The sequence below is a fragment of the Eschrichtius robustus genome, chromosome 10 (assembly GCF_028021215.1).
Source record: "Eschrichtius robustus isolate mEscRob2 chromosome 10, mEscRob2.pri, whole genome shotgun sequence".
In the NCBI taxonomy this organism is placed as follows: domain Eukaryota; kingdom Metazoa; phylum Chordata; class Mammalia; order Artiodactyla; family Eschrichtiidae; genus Eschrichtius; species Eschrichtius robustus.
In genome coordinates, this window is record NC_090833.1 from 114,537,510 (window position 1) to 114,554,833 (window position 17,324).

Genomic DNA, 17,324 nt, shown 5'->3' on the forward strand with positions numbered 1-17,324 from the left:
TCACGTAGAGCAGTGTAGTAAGAACCACGATGATGTGTTTTGGAATAACGATCAAGTTCAGGAAAATTGCAAGACGGTATTCCCGGATATGTTCCACTGCAAAATCCTAAAGCAAAGAAAAATAAAGTCCTCTCTCCCGGCACTCTGAGCCGGTAGTTGGAGTTGGCTGACTGCAAATGCAAAGTTTCTTAGAACTGTTACGTTTGATTATAAAAGTCACGCACATTTTGCATTCTCTTCCATAGATTCTGTCAATATAAACAAGCCATGGTCAATTACCTGCAGCCTCGTTAAACTGATAACACTGGAATCTGTGTCCAGCTGCTTTTACAATTTCGAGGACAGAGTTACATACTCCTGTAATTATCTGTGCCTGCATTTTGGGAAGCACAACCAAGGTCAAAAGCCTAGGACTTTAAACAGCGGGATCCCTGTAAGACTTTCTTTGGCTTCTGGTTTCCCACAGGTGGCACGCTGACAAAATCAGAGGCATCATCTCATCTCGCTTCCTGCATTACTGAGAGTCAGAAACTGGACTAACCAAGTAAACGACCGTTCCTGGGATCTCACACTTAACATGCTGCTGGCATGCTTCTCCAATCTTCTGTTAAGATTGTTTGTTTGAGTTCTCTTCTTGGTATCATTTTACTAGCGTCTGTCCTATTACATATCCAGCCTCAGGAAGTAAGTAAGAATATGGTCACACACCATGTTTTAGCCATATTTTTCTTCCCTAACATTTAGAAAAATACCCTCCAATACTATAAATTTAGTAGCTCTGATAAAATTTTCAAAATGTTTTTCTTGCCATTTTTCTATCTTCTTCTCCATTATTGCCTAAGAATATCTTTTCTCAAAAGGTGGTAGTGACACTAAAAATATACTCTCTGTGGAGAATGGGAACATCAGCCTTCTTTTGACTTCCATGATTTTCTGCACTGTTTTCATCTGCAAATATTTCCACTTGAATACACATGAAAAGATTAGCAATGTCGGGGTGGGGTGGATGGAAATTATGCTCTGAGCATATTTATTATGCCAACAATGCAATTCAATGCATCTTTGATGGTGTGCAATTAGGTATTAAAATTTCTCATAACTAGAAATGTTCTCGGTCAGTGGGAATTACCGTAGATAATTTCAGGTGACATGGGAATAATTTTGCTAGATAGAAGGCCTAGACCAATATATAAAGCATTCAGCTTAGGGGAAAATGGATTTTTTCTTCACATTAATTCTTTGCTTAACACTACTGGGAAATGCAAATTCACATAAAACCTAAGGAGCAAACCAGTAATTTTTTTATATTTTAAAACCAAATTTATAAAGACACAATATGGCAACTAAAAAATAGTCCTCCAAACCACAATGCACTGCGTTGTTTTTCCCTAATGGGTTAATTATTTTTGCACAAGGAGATTTACGTAATGTACGTTACTGGTTTAATTTAGATTTCTAGTCCTCGTTTCATTTATGCCCTTTATTTTCTCTGATTTTCTTTCTCTCACACCAATGATTCTAAAGGAAGATGAACTGCAAAAGTCAATATACTCTATTAGCTGGATAGATTTATCAAATATGCATGACAACGCCACAACTTCAAATTCTGCCCACATTCTATGTGCTTGGCATACTTTTGGCATAGCATATGCTAATAAGAAAACCATAACAGACTAGAAAAAAAAGTACATTAAGCAATGTTAGGAGTAGACAGTGGTGGACAGAGAGAAGAAGGCTTTCAGCCAACTGTAGGTAATATTCTCCTTGTTTACATTCAGACTATAACATTTAGCTACAATTCAGTAAAAACTGAGCCCACTGTCAATTGACAAGCCACAAGCAATTCCTAAGTGATGGGAAATTGAGCAACCAAGCATTACCTTTAGATTATGGATGCACTCATGTTAGGCACTTTCTAAGAAAACGTAACAACAATGGCACTGATATGGCCGAGGTGAGAATGCAGTCGGTCAAAGGCACGCACATGTAGACAGTTCTGACAGCACTAATTACCAGAGAATAACGTGAGCTTCATAATGTACATGATCAAATGCAAAGTTATGGATGTCATCTGAAAGCATTTCGGTTTAAATGGAGATCATACCGCCAACTCAATAAAGAAAATGGATATTAAGTTTTTGAGAGTCGACAGTGACTCTTTTGGAATTTTAAAGGTTATTTCAATTTAAATAAGAAGTATTTAAGATTCTGTTGGTTACTTATTTTATATATAGTAGAGTATATATCCCAAACTCCTAATTTATCCACCCCCCACCTTTCCCCTTTGGTAACCATTAAGTTTCTTTAGGGAAAAGAATCTGAAAAAGAATACACACACACACACACATTATATACATAGATACACAAACATATAAAACTGAACCACTTTGCTGTACATCTGAAACTAACACAACATTGTAAATCAACTATACTTCAATAAAAAAACAAAAAACAAAAAATATATATGATTATAGAGTATAAACAGCTTCTATAAAATTAACAGGGCAAAGTTTTTCATTGTGTATCTCACCATGATGTACATCAACCATATGAATCAAAACAGACAAAAAGAAAAACCGCTCTGCACAGAGCTGAGCTGATACTCACTTTGCGTGGCGGATATCTGGCAGGGACCTCTCTAGAGCAATGTTGTTGCTGACAAAAATATTGAAACCATTTTCCCTGTAAGCTGAGTCATCGTGGTCCTCTTCAGTGAGAGGGTAAGGTTTCCCATGTTCACCTTTCCCTAGCAGGAGAAGAGAAAAGCGGATTATTGTCTGTGTAAAAACCATTTCATCTTCTAGAACCGATAGTAAGACATGAATGCGTGTGTTTCTTTAGTTGCCTGTTACTATGCTCCAAAGAAAGCTCTAGCAGCAAGATTTTATTATATTATTTTATTTTATTTAGAGAGACACTCATGATAAAAAGCAAGCAACACAGAAGTAAAAAGTATAATCTTATCTCTCAGAGAAAACCACTGCTAAGAGTTTATGTGCATGTTTGCTAACATTTGTATACAGATTCTAATATACATACTGCCTTATAATTTGATTTTCTCCAACATAACTGTATAAAAGCCATCATTTCATTGAGTTCCGCTAGTTGATATTATTTCATTGCATCCCAATTTACACTATTCTGCTGAAGATATATTTTTAAGTTATTTCCAATTTTACATATTAGAAACAATGTTAAAATAAACATATTTGCTTAATATTCTTGGTTAGGTATACTTGGAAGCAGCGGTGGGGTGTAAATATTATTTTACAAATAAAATTGCCAGACTACCTTTAGAGTGAGTAGATAGTTTTCACACATCCCCAGAAGCATTAGATACTATTTTGAAATTTACTGGTAAAAACATATATTAGTCATACATTTGCCTTCTCTTGACTAATAATAAAATTAATTTTACATACATTTATCATTTGTATTTCTTACATTGTAAAATGATTGTTCGGAGATTCTAAAAAACAGTTTCTTTTAAGAGCAATTTACATATTATGTTTGCTAAAGCTTTCTTAATTACGTACACTGTAAATATTTTGTAGGTTTCTTTTATTTAAATCTAATTTAAGGCTTCTGTTTTCTGGTTCTGCAGGTAAGGAGTTGGAAGTTTGCACTCTGTCTTGACAACCAATACAAAGCTGAACAGACTGAAAAAACCAACAGCTCTTCTTGGTTCCGGAAGACAGGAGAGGACACAGGGCAACAGTGACAGACGGCGGAGTACAGGAGCTAAGGCTTACCAGAGCAGGGGCTCATGAGTGGAAACACCAGGAACCATTGCCAGGGTAGGAAAACCTGAACTGTAATTGACAAATTGCTGGGGGCTCCGAGCAGACAAGTCAGAGAAGTAAAAACCTTCTGGAGGACCCAGTCATAGTGAGGCTCCAATTTTATTGAGATTTATCTCCGGGAGCTCAATCAAGTTCCCAGCGTAAGTACTGAAGAAAAATTCTCTTGAGCTTCTGGCAGGAGGAGGAGAGAAGGAACCATTGTGAAATACGTCAGAGCACTCCGGTGTTCTCAATAAGGCCTGCCCTCAGGGGAAACTAGTTAACCAGAGCCCCACCTGCTCTGGTGTATCCTGTAGAGCCAAATTGACCCAAGAGAAGGGAAATTCCTGACTCTAGCCCGCTCTAACCATTCTACCCAAGTGCGGAGAAAAATCTTAAGAAACTGCTGCAAAATTCACATTTCAGAAGCCCAGGGTCACTAGAAGACAGATCCAATCACGAGACTGTGGGCACTCCCCTCCCACCACACCTCTACACCACATCATGAAAGGCTTATTTCCAGCAATTTCTTTCATCTGGTTCATCATGTCCAGCTATCAAGGAAAAAATCACAAGGCATGCCAGAAGGCAAAATCACAATTTGAAGAGATGGGAGAGATGGAGCAAGCATCAGAATCAGACATAGCAGGGATGTAAGAATTATCAGACCAGGAATTTTAAACAACTGTGGTTCATATACTAAGGGTCCTAACAGATGAGTAGAGAACATGCAAGAACAGATGGGCAACGTCAGCAGAGAGATGGAAATCCTAAAAAAGAACCAAAAATAGATGATAAAAAAACACCTTAAAAGAAATGAAGAATACTTCTGATGGGCTTATTAGTAGAACTGGATACAGATGAGGAAAGATTCTCAGAGCCAGAGGATTTATCAATAGAATCCTCAAAATCCAAAAAGCAAATAGAACAAAAACTTAAGAAAGTAGAGCGGAATATCCAAGGGCGTGGGATAACTACAAAAGATGTAACATATACATAATGGGAACAACAGAAGGACAAGAGAGGAAGGAACAGACTATTTGAAAAAACACTGACAGAAAAATTTCCCCAAATGACTATCAGGCCCCAAACCACAGATCCAGCAAGCTCAGAGAACACCATGCAGGACAAATTACCAAAACACTACATGGAGGCATATCATTTTCAAATGATAGAAAATCAAAGATAAAGAAAAAAATCTCAAAAGAAAACAGAGGAAAAACTCCTTACCTAGAGAGGAACAAAGATAAGAATTATATCCAACTTCTCTTCAGAGGCCATGTAAGCAAGAAGACAGTGGATTGAAATAGTTAAAGAATTCAGAGAAAAAACCTCCCCACATAGAACTCCATACCCTGTGAAACTAACCTTCAAAACTGAAGGAGAAATAAGGTCATCTCAGACAAACAAAAATTGACAGAATTTGTTCCTATTAGACCTGCCTTGTGAGAAATGTTTTAAAAAAAGTTCTTTAAGAAGAAGTAAATAGGGCTTCCCTGGTGGCGCAGTGGTTGAGAATCTGCTTACCAATGCAGGGGACACAGGTTTGAGCCCTGGTCTGGGAAGATCCCACATGCCGCGGAGCAACTAGGCCTGTGAGCCACAATTACTGAGCCTGTGCATCTGGAGCCTGTGCTCCGCAACAAGAGAGGCCGCGATAGTGAGAGGCCCGTGCACCACTATGAAGAGTGGCCTCCACTTGCCGCAACTAGAGAAAGCCCTCGCACAGAAACGAAGACCCAACACAGCCATAAAAAAATAAATAATTAAAAAAAAAAAAAAAGAAGTAAATGATATAGGTCAGAAACTTGGATCTACATAAAGGAAGAGCACTGAAGAAGATAAAATAAAAACTAACACCTTGAGAGAGGAGCTTCAAGATGGCGGAAGAGTAAAACGTGGAGATCACCTTCCTCCCCACAAATACATCAAAAATACAACTACAAGTGAAACAACTCGTACAGAACAGCTACTGAACGCTGGCAGAAGACCTCAGACCCCCCAAAAGGCAAGAAACTCCCCACGTACCTGGGTAGTGCAAAAGAAAAAAGAAAAACCAGAGACAAGAGAATAGGGACGGGACCTGCACCAGTGGGAGGGAGCTGTGAAGGAGGAAAGGTTTCCACACACTAGGAAGCCCCTTCGCAGGCGGAGACTGCAGGTGGTGGATGAGGGGAAGCTTCGGAGCCACGGAGGAGAGCACAGCCACAGGGGTGCAGAGGGCAAAGTGGAGAGACTCCCGCACAGAGGCTCGGCGCCGAGCAGCACTCACCAGCCCAAGAGGCTTGTCTGCTCCCGCGCCGGGGCGGGCGGGGCTGGGAGCTGAGGCTCAGGCTTCGGAGGTCAGATGCCAAGGAGAGGACTGGGGTTGGCTGCGTGAACACAGCCTGAAGGGGGCTAGTGCACCACAGCTAGCCAGGAGGGAGTCCACGAAAAAGCCTAGAACTGCCTAAGAGGCAAGAGACCATTGTTTCAGGGTGCATGAGGAGAGGAGATTCAGAGCACCGCCTAAACGAGCGCCAGATACGGGCGCAAACCACGGCTATCAGCGCGGACCCCAGAGACGGGCATGAGACGCTAAGGCTGCTGCTGCAGCCACCAAGAAGCCTGTGTGCAAGCACAGGTCACTATCCACACCTCCCCTCCTGGAAGCCTGTGCAGCCCGCCACTGCCAGGGTCCCGTGATCCAGGGACAACTTCCCCGGGAGAACACACGGCATGCCTCAGGCGGGTGCAATGTCACACTGGCCTCTGCCGCCACAGGCTCGCCCCGCATTCCATACCCCTCCCTCTCCCCAGCCTGAGTGAGCTGGAGCCCCCTAATCAGCTGCTCCTTTAATCCCGTCCTGTGTGAGCAAAGAACAGACACCCTCAGGCGACCTACAGGCAGAGGCGGGTCCAAATCCAAAGCTGAACCCCGAGAGCTGTGTGAACAAAGAAGAGAAAGGGAAATCTCTCCCAGCAGCCTCAGGAGCAGCGGATTAAATCTCCACAGTCAACTTGATGTACCCGCATCTGTGGAATACCTGAATAACAAAGAATCATGCCAAAATTGAGGGGGTGGACTTTGGGAGCAACTGTAGACTTGGGGTTTGCTTTCTGCATCTAATTTGTTTCTGGCTTTATGTTCATCTTAGTTTACTTTTTAATGCTTGTTATCACTGGTGGATTTGTTTACTGGTGTGGTTGCTCTCTTCATTTTTTTATTACTTTTTAAAAATTTTTTATTTTAATAATTTTTTTTTATTTTAATAAATTTTTAATTTTATTTAGTTTTATTCTTTCTTGCTTTTTTTTTCTCTTGTCTTCTGAGCTGTGTGGCTGACAGGGTCTTGGTACTCCTGCCGTGTGTCAGGCCTGAGCCTCTGAGGTGGGAGAACTGAGTTCACAACATTGCACCACCAGAGACCTCCTGACCCCATGTAATATCAATTGGTGAGAGCTCTCCCAGAGAGCTCCATCTCAACACTAACACCCAGCTCCAATCAATGACTAGCAAGCTCCAGTGCTGGACACCACATGCCAAACAACTAGCAAGATAGGAACACAACCCCACCCATTAGCAGACAGGCTGCCTAAAATCATAATAAGGTCACAAACACCCCAAAACACACTGCCGGACGTGGTCTCGCCCACCAGAAATACAAGATCCAGTCTCATCCACCAGAACAAAGGCACCAGTCCCCTCCACCAGGGAGCCTCCACAACCCACTGAACCAACCATACCCACTGGGGGCAGACACCAAAAACAACAGGAACTACGAACCTGCAGCCTGCAAAAAGGAAACCCCCAAAACAGTAAGTTAAGCAAAATGAGAAAACAGAGAAATACGCAGCAGATGAAGGAGCAAAGTAAAAACCCACCAGACGAAACAAATGAAGAGGAAATAGGCAGTCCACCTGAAAAAGAATTCAGAGTACTGATAGTAAAGATGATTCAAAATCTCGTAAACAGAATGGAGAAAATACAAGAAACGTTTAACAAGGACCTGGAAGAACTAAAGAGCAAACAAACAATGATGAACAACACAATAAATGAAATTTAAAATTCTCTAGAAGGAATCAATAACAGAATAACTGAAGAAGGGATAAGTGATCTTGAAGATAAAATAGTGGAAATAACTACTGCAGACCAGAATACAGAAAAAAGAATGAAAAGAATTGAGGACAGTCACAGAGACCTCTGTGACAACATTAATAGCACCAACATTCAAATTATAAGGGTCCCAGAAGAAGAAGAGAAAAAGAAAGAGACTGAGAAAATATTTGAAGAGATTATAGTTGAAAACTTCCCTAATATGGTAAAAGAAATAGTCAATCAACTCCAGGAAGCACACAGAGTCCCATACAGGATAAATCCAAGGAGAAACACACCAAGACACGTATTAATCAAACTATCAAAAATTAAATACAAAGAAAAAATATTAAAAGCAGCAAGGGAAAAGCAACAAATAACATACAAGGGAATCCCCATAAGGTTAACAGCTGATCATTCAGCAGAAACTCTGCAAGCTAGAAGGGAGTGGCAGGACATATTTAAAGTGATGAAAGGGAAAAACCTACAACCAAGATTACTCTACCCAGCAAGGATCTCATTCAGTTTTGACAGAGAAATTAAAACCTTTACAGACAAGCAAAAGTTAAGACAATTCGGCACCACCAAGCCAGCTTTACAACAAATCCTAAAGGAACTTCTCTAGGCAGGAAACACAAGAGAAGGAAAAGACCTACAATAATAAACCCCAAACAATTAAGAAAATGGTAACAGGAACACACATATCGATAATTACCTTAAGTGTAAATGGATTAAATGCTCAAACCAAAAGACAGAGATGGGCTGAATGGATACAAAAACAAGACCCATATATATGCTGTCTACAAGAGACCCACTTCAGACCTAGGGACACATACAGACTGAAAGTGAGGGGATGGGAAAAGATATTCCATGCAAATGGAAATCAAAAGAAAGCTGGAGTAGCAATTCTCATATCAGACAAAATAGACTTTAAAATAAAGAATGTTAGAAGAGACAAAGAAGGACACTACATAATGATCAAGGGATCAATCCAAGAAGAAGATATAACAATTGTAAATATTTATGCACCCAACATCGGAGCACCTCAATACATAAGGCAAATGCTAGCAGCCATAAAAGGGGAAATCGACAGGAACACAATCATAGTAGGGGACTTTAACACCCCACTTTCACCAATGGACAGATCACCCAAAATTAAAATAAATAAGGAAACACAAGCTTTAAATTACACATTAAACAAGATGGACTTAATTGATATTTATAGGACATTCCATCCAAAAAAAACAGAATACACTTTCTTCTCAAGTGCTCGTGGAACATTCTCCAGGATAGATCATATCTTGGGTCACAAATCAAGCTTTTGTAAATTTAAGAAAATTGAAATCGCATCAAATATCTTTTCTGACCACAACACTATGAGACTAGATATCAGTTACAGTAAAAAAAAAACAAACCTGTAAAAAATACAGACACAGGGAGGCTAAACAATGCACTACTAAATAACCAAGAGGTCACTGAAGAAGTCAGAGGAAATAAAAAAGTATTTAGAAACAAATAACAATGAAAACATGATGACCCAAAACCTATGGGATGCAGCAAAAGCAATTCTGAGAAGGAAGTTTAGAGCAATACAATCCTACCTCAAGAAACCAGAAAAATCTCAAATAAACAACCTAACCTTACACCTAAAGCAATTAGAGAAAGAAGAACAAAAAAACGCCCCAAAGTTAGCCAAAGGAAACAAATCATAAAGATCAGAGCAGATGTAAATGAAAAAGAAATGAAGGAAACAATAGCAAAGATCAATAAAACTAAATGCTGGTTCTTTGAGAAGAAAAAATTGATACACCACTAGCCAGACTCATCAAGAAACAAAGGGAGAAGACTCAAATCAACAGAATTAGAAATGAAAAAGGACAAGTAACAAATGACACTGCAGAAATACAAAGGATCATGAGTGATTACTACAAGCAACTATATGCCAAAAATATGGACAACCTGGAAGAAATGGACAAATTCTTAGAAAAGCATAACCTTCTGAGAATGACCAGGAAGTAATAGAAAATATAAACAGACCAATCACAAGCACTGAAATTGAAACTGTGATTAAAAATGTTCTAACAAACAAAAGCCCAGGACCAGATGGCTTCACAGGCAAATTCTATCAAACATTTAGAGAAGAGCTACCACCTATCCTCCTCAAACTCTTCCAAAATATAGCAGAGGGAGGAACACTCCCAAACTCATTCTACGAGGCCACTGTCACCCTGATACCAAAACGAGACAAAGAGGTCACATAGAAAGAAAACTACAGGCCAATATCACTGATGAACATAGATACAAAAATCCTCAACAAAGTACTAGCAAACAGAATCCAACAGCAGATTAACAGGATCATACACATCAAGTGGGGTTTATCCCAGGGATGCAAGGATTCTTCAATATATGCAAATCAATCAATGTGATAAAACATATTAACAAATTGAAGGAGAAAAACCATATGATGATCTCAATAGATGTAGAAAAAGCTTTCGACACGATTCAACACCCATTTATGATAAAAACTCTCCAGAAAGTAGGCATACAGGGAACTTACCTCAACATAATAAAGGCCATATATGACAAACCCACAGCCAACATCGTTCTCAATGGTGAAAAACTGAAACCATTTCCACTAAGATCAGGAACAAGACAAGGTTACCCACTCTCACCACTATTATTCAACATAGTTTTGGAAGTTTTAGCCACAGCAATCAGAGAAGAGAAAGAAATAAAAGGAATCCAAATCAGAAAAGAAGAAGTAAAGCTGTCACTGTTTGCAGATGACATGATACTATACATAGAGAATCCTAAAGATGCTACCAGAAAACTACTAGAGCTAATCAATGAATTTGGTAAAGTAGCAGGATACAAAATTAATGCACAGAAATCTCTTGCATTCCTATACACTAATGATGAAAAATCTGAAAGAGAAGCTAAGGAAACACTCCAATTTACCATTGCAACAAAAAGAACAAAATACCTAGGAATAAACCTACCTAAGGAGACAGAAAAGCTGAATGCAGAAAAGTATAAGACACTGATGAAATAAATCAAAGATAACACAAACAGATGGAGAAATATACCATGTTCTTGGATTGGAAGAATCAACACAGTGAAAATGCCTATACTACCCAAAGCAATCTACAGGTTCAGTGCAATCCCTATCACACTACCAATGGCATTTTTCACAGAAATAGAACAAAAAATTTCACAATTTGTATGGAAACACAAACAACCCTGAACAGCCAAAGAAATCGTGAGAAAAAAAAAAATGGAGTTGGAGGAATCAGGCTCCTGGAGTTCAGACTATACTACAAAGCTACAGTAATCAAAACGGTATGCTACTGGCACAAAAACAGAAATATAGATCAATGGAACAGGATAGAAAGCCCAGAGATAAACCCATGCACATATGGTCACCTTATCTTTGAAAAAGGAGGCAAGAATATATAGTGGAGAAAAGACAGCCTCTTCAATAAGTGGTGCTGGGAAAACTGGACAGCTACATGTAAAAGAATGAAATTAGAACACTCCCTAACACCATACACATAAACTCAAAATGGATTAAAGACCTAAAGGTAAGTCCAGACACTATAAAACTCTTAGAGGACAACATAGGCCGAACACGCTATGACATAAATCACAGCAAGATCCTTCTTGACCCACCTCCTAGAGAAATGGAAATAAAAACAAAAATAAACAAATGGGACCTAATGAAACTTAAAAGCTTTTGCACAGAAAAGGAAACCATAAACAAGATGAAAAGACAACCTCAGAATGGGAGAAAACATTTGCAAATGAAGCAACAAAGGATTAATCTCCAAAACATACACGGAACTCATGCAGCTCAATATCAAAAAAAAAACAACCCAATCCAAAAATGGGCAGAAGAGCTAAATAGACGTTTCTCCAAAGAAGATATACAGATTGTCAACAAGTACATGAAAGGATGCTCAACATCACTAATCATTAGAGAAATGCAAATCAAAACTACAATGAGGTATCACCTCGCACCGGTCAGAATGGCCATCAGCAAAAAATCTACAAACCATAAATGCTAGAGGGGGTGTGGAGAAAAGGGAACCCTCTTGCACTGTTGGTGGGAATGTAAATTGATACAGCCACTATGGAGAACAGTATGAAGGTTCCTTAAAAACTTAAAAATAGAACTACCATATGACCCAGCAATCCCACTACTGGGCATATACCCTGAGAAAACCATAATTCAAAAAGAGTCATGTATCAGTATGTTCATTGCAGCACTATTTACCCTAGCCAGGACATGGAAGCAACCTAAGTGTCCATCGACAGGTGAATGTATAAAGAAAAGTGAGACATATATACAATGGAATATTACTCAGCCATAAAAAGAAACGAAATTGAGTTATTTGTAGTGAGGTGGATGGAGTTAGAGTCTGTCATACAGAGTGAAGTAAGTCAGAAAGAGAAAAACAAATACCATATGCTAACACATATATATGGAATCTTAGAAAAAAATGTCTCTGAAGAACCTAGGGGCAGGACAGGAATAAAGATGCAGACGTAGAGAATGGAGTTGAGGACATGGGGAGGGGGAAGGTTAAGCTGGGACGAAGTGAGAGAGTGGCATGGACATATATACACTACCAAATGTAAGATAGATAGTTGTGGGAAGCAGCCGCATAGCACAGGGAGATCAGCTCGGTGCCTTGTGACCTCCTAGAGGGGTGGGATAGGGAGGGTGGGAGGGAGACGCAAGAGGTAGGGGATATGGGGATATATGTATACGTATAGCTGATTCACTTTGTTATACAGCAGAAACTAACACAACATTGTAAAGCAATTATCCTCCAATAAAGATGTTAGAAAAAAAATGAATGTTTTTATTTCAAAAAGAAAAACTAACATTTTTTAATTTTTCTTATCCTTAATTAATATATCAGTTTGTTCAATGTATAAAACCAACAATGTAATTGATTATATACGCTTATGTATAATTATATTATTTCTATATATATTACATATTTACACAAAGTCATATATGCTTATGTAGTATTTGTATATATATATTTTATATATATATATGTATATACATTCATGTATGCTTATAAAAAAGTGCAATGGATGCCAGCAATGACAGATGAGATAGGAGGAAGGAATTACTATTTAGGATCATTTTGTTATTTTAAGGTACTCACACTACCTGTGAAGTGCTATAGTGTTATTTAAAAATAGACTTGGATTAGCTGTAAATGCATATTGCAAACTCTAGGGCAACCACTAAAAAGAAGTAGAAAAAAAAAGCATAACTTATATGCTAAGATGTGGAGAAAAATGAAATCATATAAACACCTCAGTTTAAAGCACAAAAGACAAAAAAAAAGTAGAAGATAGATAGACATGGAACAAGGATGACATAGATGACAAATAGAAAACTGTAATGAATAAGGTAGAGATTAATCAAAACTATATCAATAATCACTTTGAATGCCAATGGCCTAATTGCACCAATTAAAAGAGACTGTTAGAGTAGATCAAAATAAATCTAAGATTTTTTCCATCCATGTTTTTTTTCATAGTTTCTTATTACGCATTATATTTATAAGTAAGCCCTTTCCTACTCCACTATTATTTTTAAAATTCATTCATGAATTCAGAGTTTTACTAACATTTTGTTTTGTTTTATTCATTAAAATTTTTGAACCATCTGGAATGTGTTCTGGTGTGAGAAGTGAGAAAAGAATCATATTTATTTTTAAACACACGGTTAGGTGTTGTAGGAATGACATTTAATGAATAATTTGTCATTTTCTTTCCTGCTTTAAAATGCCACATACAAAAGTAAAAATAGAGTTACCATATGATCCAGCAATCCTACTCCTGGGCATATATATAGAAAAGATGAAAACTCTAATTCATAAAGGTAGGCATGCCGATGTTCATAGCAGCACTGTTTATAATAGCCAAGACATGGAAGCAACCTAAATGTCCATCAACAGATGAATGGATAAAGAAGATGTGGTACATATATACAATGGAATATTACTCAGCCATAAAAAGGAACGAAATAATGCCATTTGCAGCAACATGGATGGCCCTAGAGGTTATCATACAAAATGAAGTTAGAAAAAGATGAATATCAAATGATATCACTTATATGTGGAATCTAAAATATGACACAAATGAACTTATTTACAAAACAGAAACAGACTCACAGACATAGAAAAACAAATTTACGGTTACCAAAGTGGGAAGGAGGGTGGGGGAGAGATAAATTAGGAGTTTGGGATTAACATATACACACTACTGTATATAAAATAGATAAGCAATAAGGATTTACTGTATTGCATAGGGAACTATACTCAGTATCTTGCAATAACCTAGAATGGAAAAGAATCTGAAAAATAATATATATATTTCAGTAATACCTCAAATAGAAGTGAAAACATCTTTTTTTTTTTTTTTAAAGCTTCTAGTTTCTGCCACAGAGGCATTAACCTCAGTAGAGCCAACAGTTAAGATCAAACAGCTGGGAACTGATAAGGAATTACATGCTCAAGAAGCAGACTAAAAATCTCTTCAATTTTAAGGGAGAGAAACAAACATTTTTAAGTGTTTCACTTTTGTCATCAAAAAAAATAAATACTGAGTCTCGTCTGATTTTCTGTTTTGATTTCTTAGGAGAAAATGTCACTTGCTTTTACAAACTAAATGGTAAGTAAATGAGTCAGTGAGAAATTTCCTTTGTATTCCAGCTAATTCTTGAGCATCCACTAAGTACAAAGTACTATATTAAAAAATTTTATATATATTTTTTGATGCAACACTGTAAAATAAACATAGTTTTACCCATGTTACACGTAAGTAAACAAAAGAGACACTGGTATTTTCAATAAACATTGCCACAATTAGCCATTAGCCATCTAACCTGGGGAAACTTCTTTTTTTTTTTATAAATTTATATATTTTATTTTATTTATTTTTGGCTGCATTGGGTCTTCGTTGCTGTGCATGGGCTTTCTCTAGTTGTAGCGAGCGGGGCTACTCTTCGTTGTGGTGCGCAGGCTTCTCATTTTGGTGGCTTCTCTTGTTGCGGAGCACAGGCTCTAGGCACGCGAGCTTCAGTAGCTGTGGCACGTGGGCTCAGTAGTTGTGGCTTGCAGGCTCTAGAGTGCAGGCTCAGCAGTTGTGGCTCACGGGCCCAGCTGCTCCACGGCACGTGGATCCTCCCGGACCAGGGCTCGAACCCATGTCCTAACCTGGGGAAACTTTTAAAAGATCTAAGTCTCTCTCTCATGAGTGGCCAAATTAGCTAGAAAAGGTCTTTTGACCTTATATATTCTTTGGTGTTAACTGGATTTATAGGCCACTCCGTAAATCCTATTCAATAAAAAAAAAAATCACAGTGCATAATATTCTTCACTTCCTTTAACAAATTTTTATTAACAAGTTTTTATTTTTAAATTTAAATGCCCTAAGTGAAATGTATGCACACACCTGAGGCTTCTTTTCTGTAATTTTTTGGTAGATATTTTTAATGGCGAACTTTTAGATTCGGCCACTTTTAAGACTATAGATACGAAATTTTAAAGCTACACATTCATTCAAACGTCTGTCAGTCAAAGGGAAATTCATTTTCTTTGTATAACAATGTGGTCTTCAGATGATACATCTCAGGAGGCAAAGCTTTTCCAATGAATGAGTGACTCTTTAGAGCTTTAAAGCAGAGCTTGTGAGTCACCAGTGAGGGCTTTCTAGAGACTTCTTCACGGCAGTTGTGAGGAAAAGTTTTAAAATTTTCTGTTCTTACACACAGTCAGCAGTTTTTACTGCAAATGCTGTCAACTCATCTTAAGTGTTAATATGTAGATCCTCAGGGTCTATGACACCTCATGTGGTTTGACATTTCTTTTGTAAAACAACAAAACAAAGCAAACAGCTCCAATCAAAAAGCATATGTTGGGGCTTCCCTGGTGGCGCAGTGGTTGAGAATCTGCCTGCCAATGCAGAGCACACGGGTTCGTGCCCTAGTCTGGGAAGATCCCACATGCCGCGGAGCAGCTAGGCCCGTGAGCCACAACTACTGAGCCTGCGTGTCTGGAGCGTGTGCTCCGCAACGAGAGGCCGCGACAGTGAGAGGCCCGCGCACCGCGATGAAGAGTGGCCCCCGCTTGCCGCAACTAGAGAAAGCCCACACACAGAAACTAAGACCCAACACAGCCAAAAATAAATAAATAAATAAATAAAGTGTAAAATTAAAAAAAAAAAGCGTATGTTGAAAAATGACATTACTCAAAGGTCTTTATTAGTTTACAGATTTACCTATTTATCTTAAAAAAAACTCTAACGTACCTTACTGTTATCACTGTAAATTCAGATTCCTTTATTTTAAATTAAAAAATAGTGCACTATCTGCTGTGTTTAAAATAGTATAAAAGGTATAAAAGTGAGGTATTTTAAAGAATAAAAATATAAAAGTTAAATACTATATATAAATGTACAGGTATTAAGCAGAAAGTTTCTAAGTCTTCCAAGTATGTCTCTGATGCTACGTTATTCAAGGCACAGAGTAGTAGTCAACATGGAGATCCCGTTACATTTCTCATAGCGCACCTGGCATTTATCCTCCAGATTAAGTGACATTTTATTTAGTCCGTCTGTCTCATAGATTGGTATGACTATCATTTTTTTAAGGTTTATCTACAATATGCACCTCTGGGTAGGAGAAGTGAAAATGTGTATGGTATGACCCCAGGCATGAAAAAGCTAGAAATATATTCTGATTAGGAAGACACGGGGTGCTATAGACAACATTTGTGTCCCTGAAAAATGCATATTGAATCCTAACTCCCAATGGGAGAGCATTTGGAGGTGGGGACTTTGGGAGGTGGTTAGGCCATGAGGGATGAGGACTCAGAAATGGGATTAGTGCCCTTATAGAAGGGACCTCAGAGACCCTTGCCCCTCCCACCAAGTGAGGACACAGTGAGGAGACACGTCTTCTGGTCTATGAACCAGGAAGTGGGCCTCACCAGACACTGAATTTGCTGGTGCCTTGATCTTGGACTTGCCAAGCTCCAGAACTGTAAGGAAGAAGATTTCTGCTGTTTATAGGCCACCCAGGTACTTTATTATAGCAGCCCAGATAGACTAAGACATGACAACCCTATAAAAAGGTTGTTATGAAAGGAAATGGATCTGTGGAATCTAGAAAAATGGCACAGATGAACCTATTTGCAAAGCAGAAACAGAGGCACAGACATGGAGAACAAATGTATGCACACCAAGGGGGGAAGGGGGGGTGGGAGGAATTGGGAGGTTGGGATTGACACATATACACTACTATGTATAAAATAGATAACTAATGAGAACCTACTGTATAGCACAGGGAACTCTACTCAAGGCTCTGTGGTGACCTAAATGGGAAGGAAATCCAAAGAGGAAGGGATATACGTATATGTATGGCTAATTCACTTTGCTGTACA

The 17,324-nt window shown here is 38.5% G+C and overlaps 1 protein-coding gene across 1 annotated transcript in view; it reads right to left on the minus strand.

Annotated features, from left to right (window-relative positions):
- GALNTL6 (polypeptide N-acetylgalactosaminyltransferase like 6) overlaps window positions 1–17,324 on the minus strand; it is a 1,183,510-nt gene that overhangs the window by 679,831 nt on the left and 486,355 nt on the right. Inside the window, exon 3 of the mRNA XM_068552792.1 lies at window positions 2,608–2,746. Within this exon, the coding sequence (XP_068408893.1) occupies window positions 2,608–2,746 (139 nt within the window). The remainder of the gene's footprint in view (window positions 1–2,607; window positions 2,747–17,324) is intronic.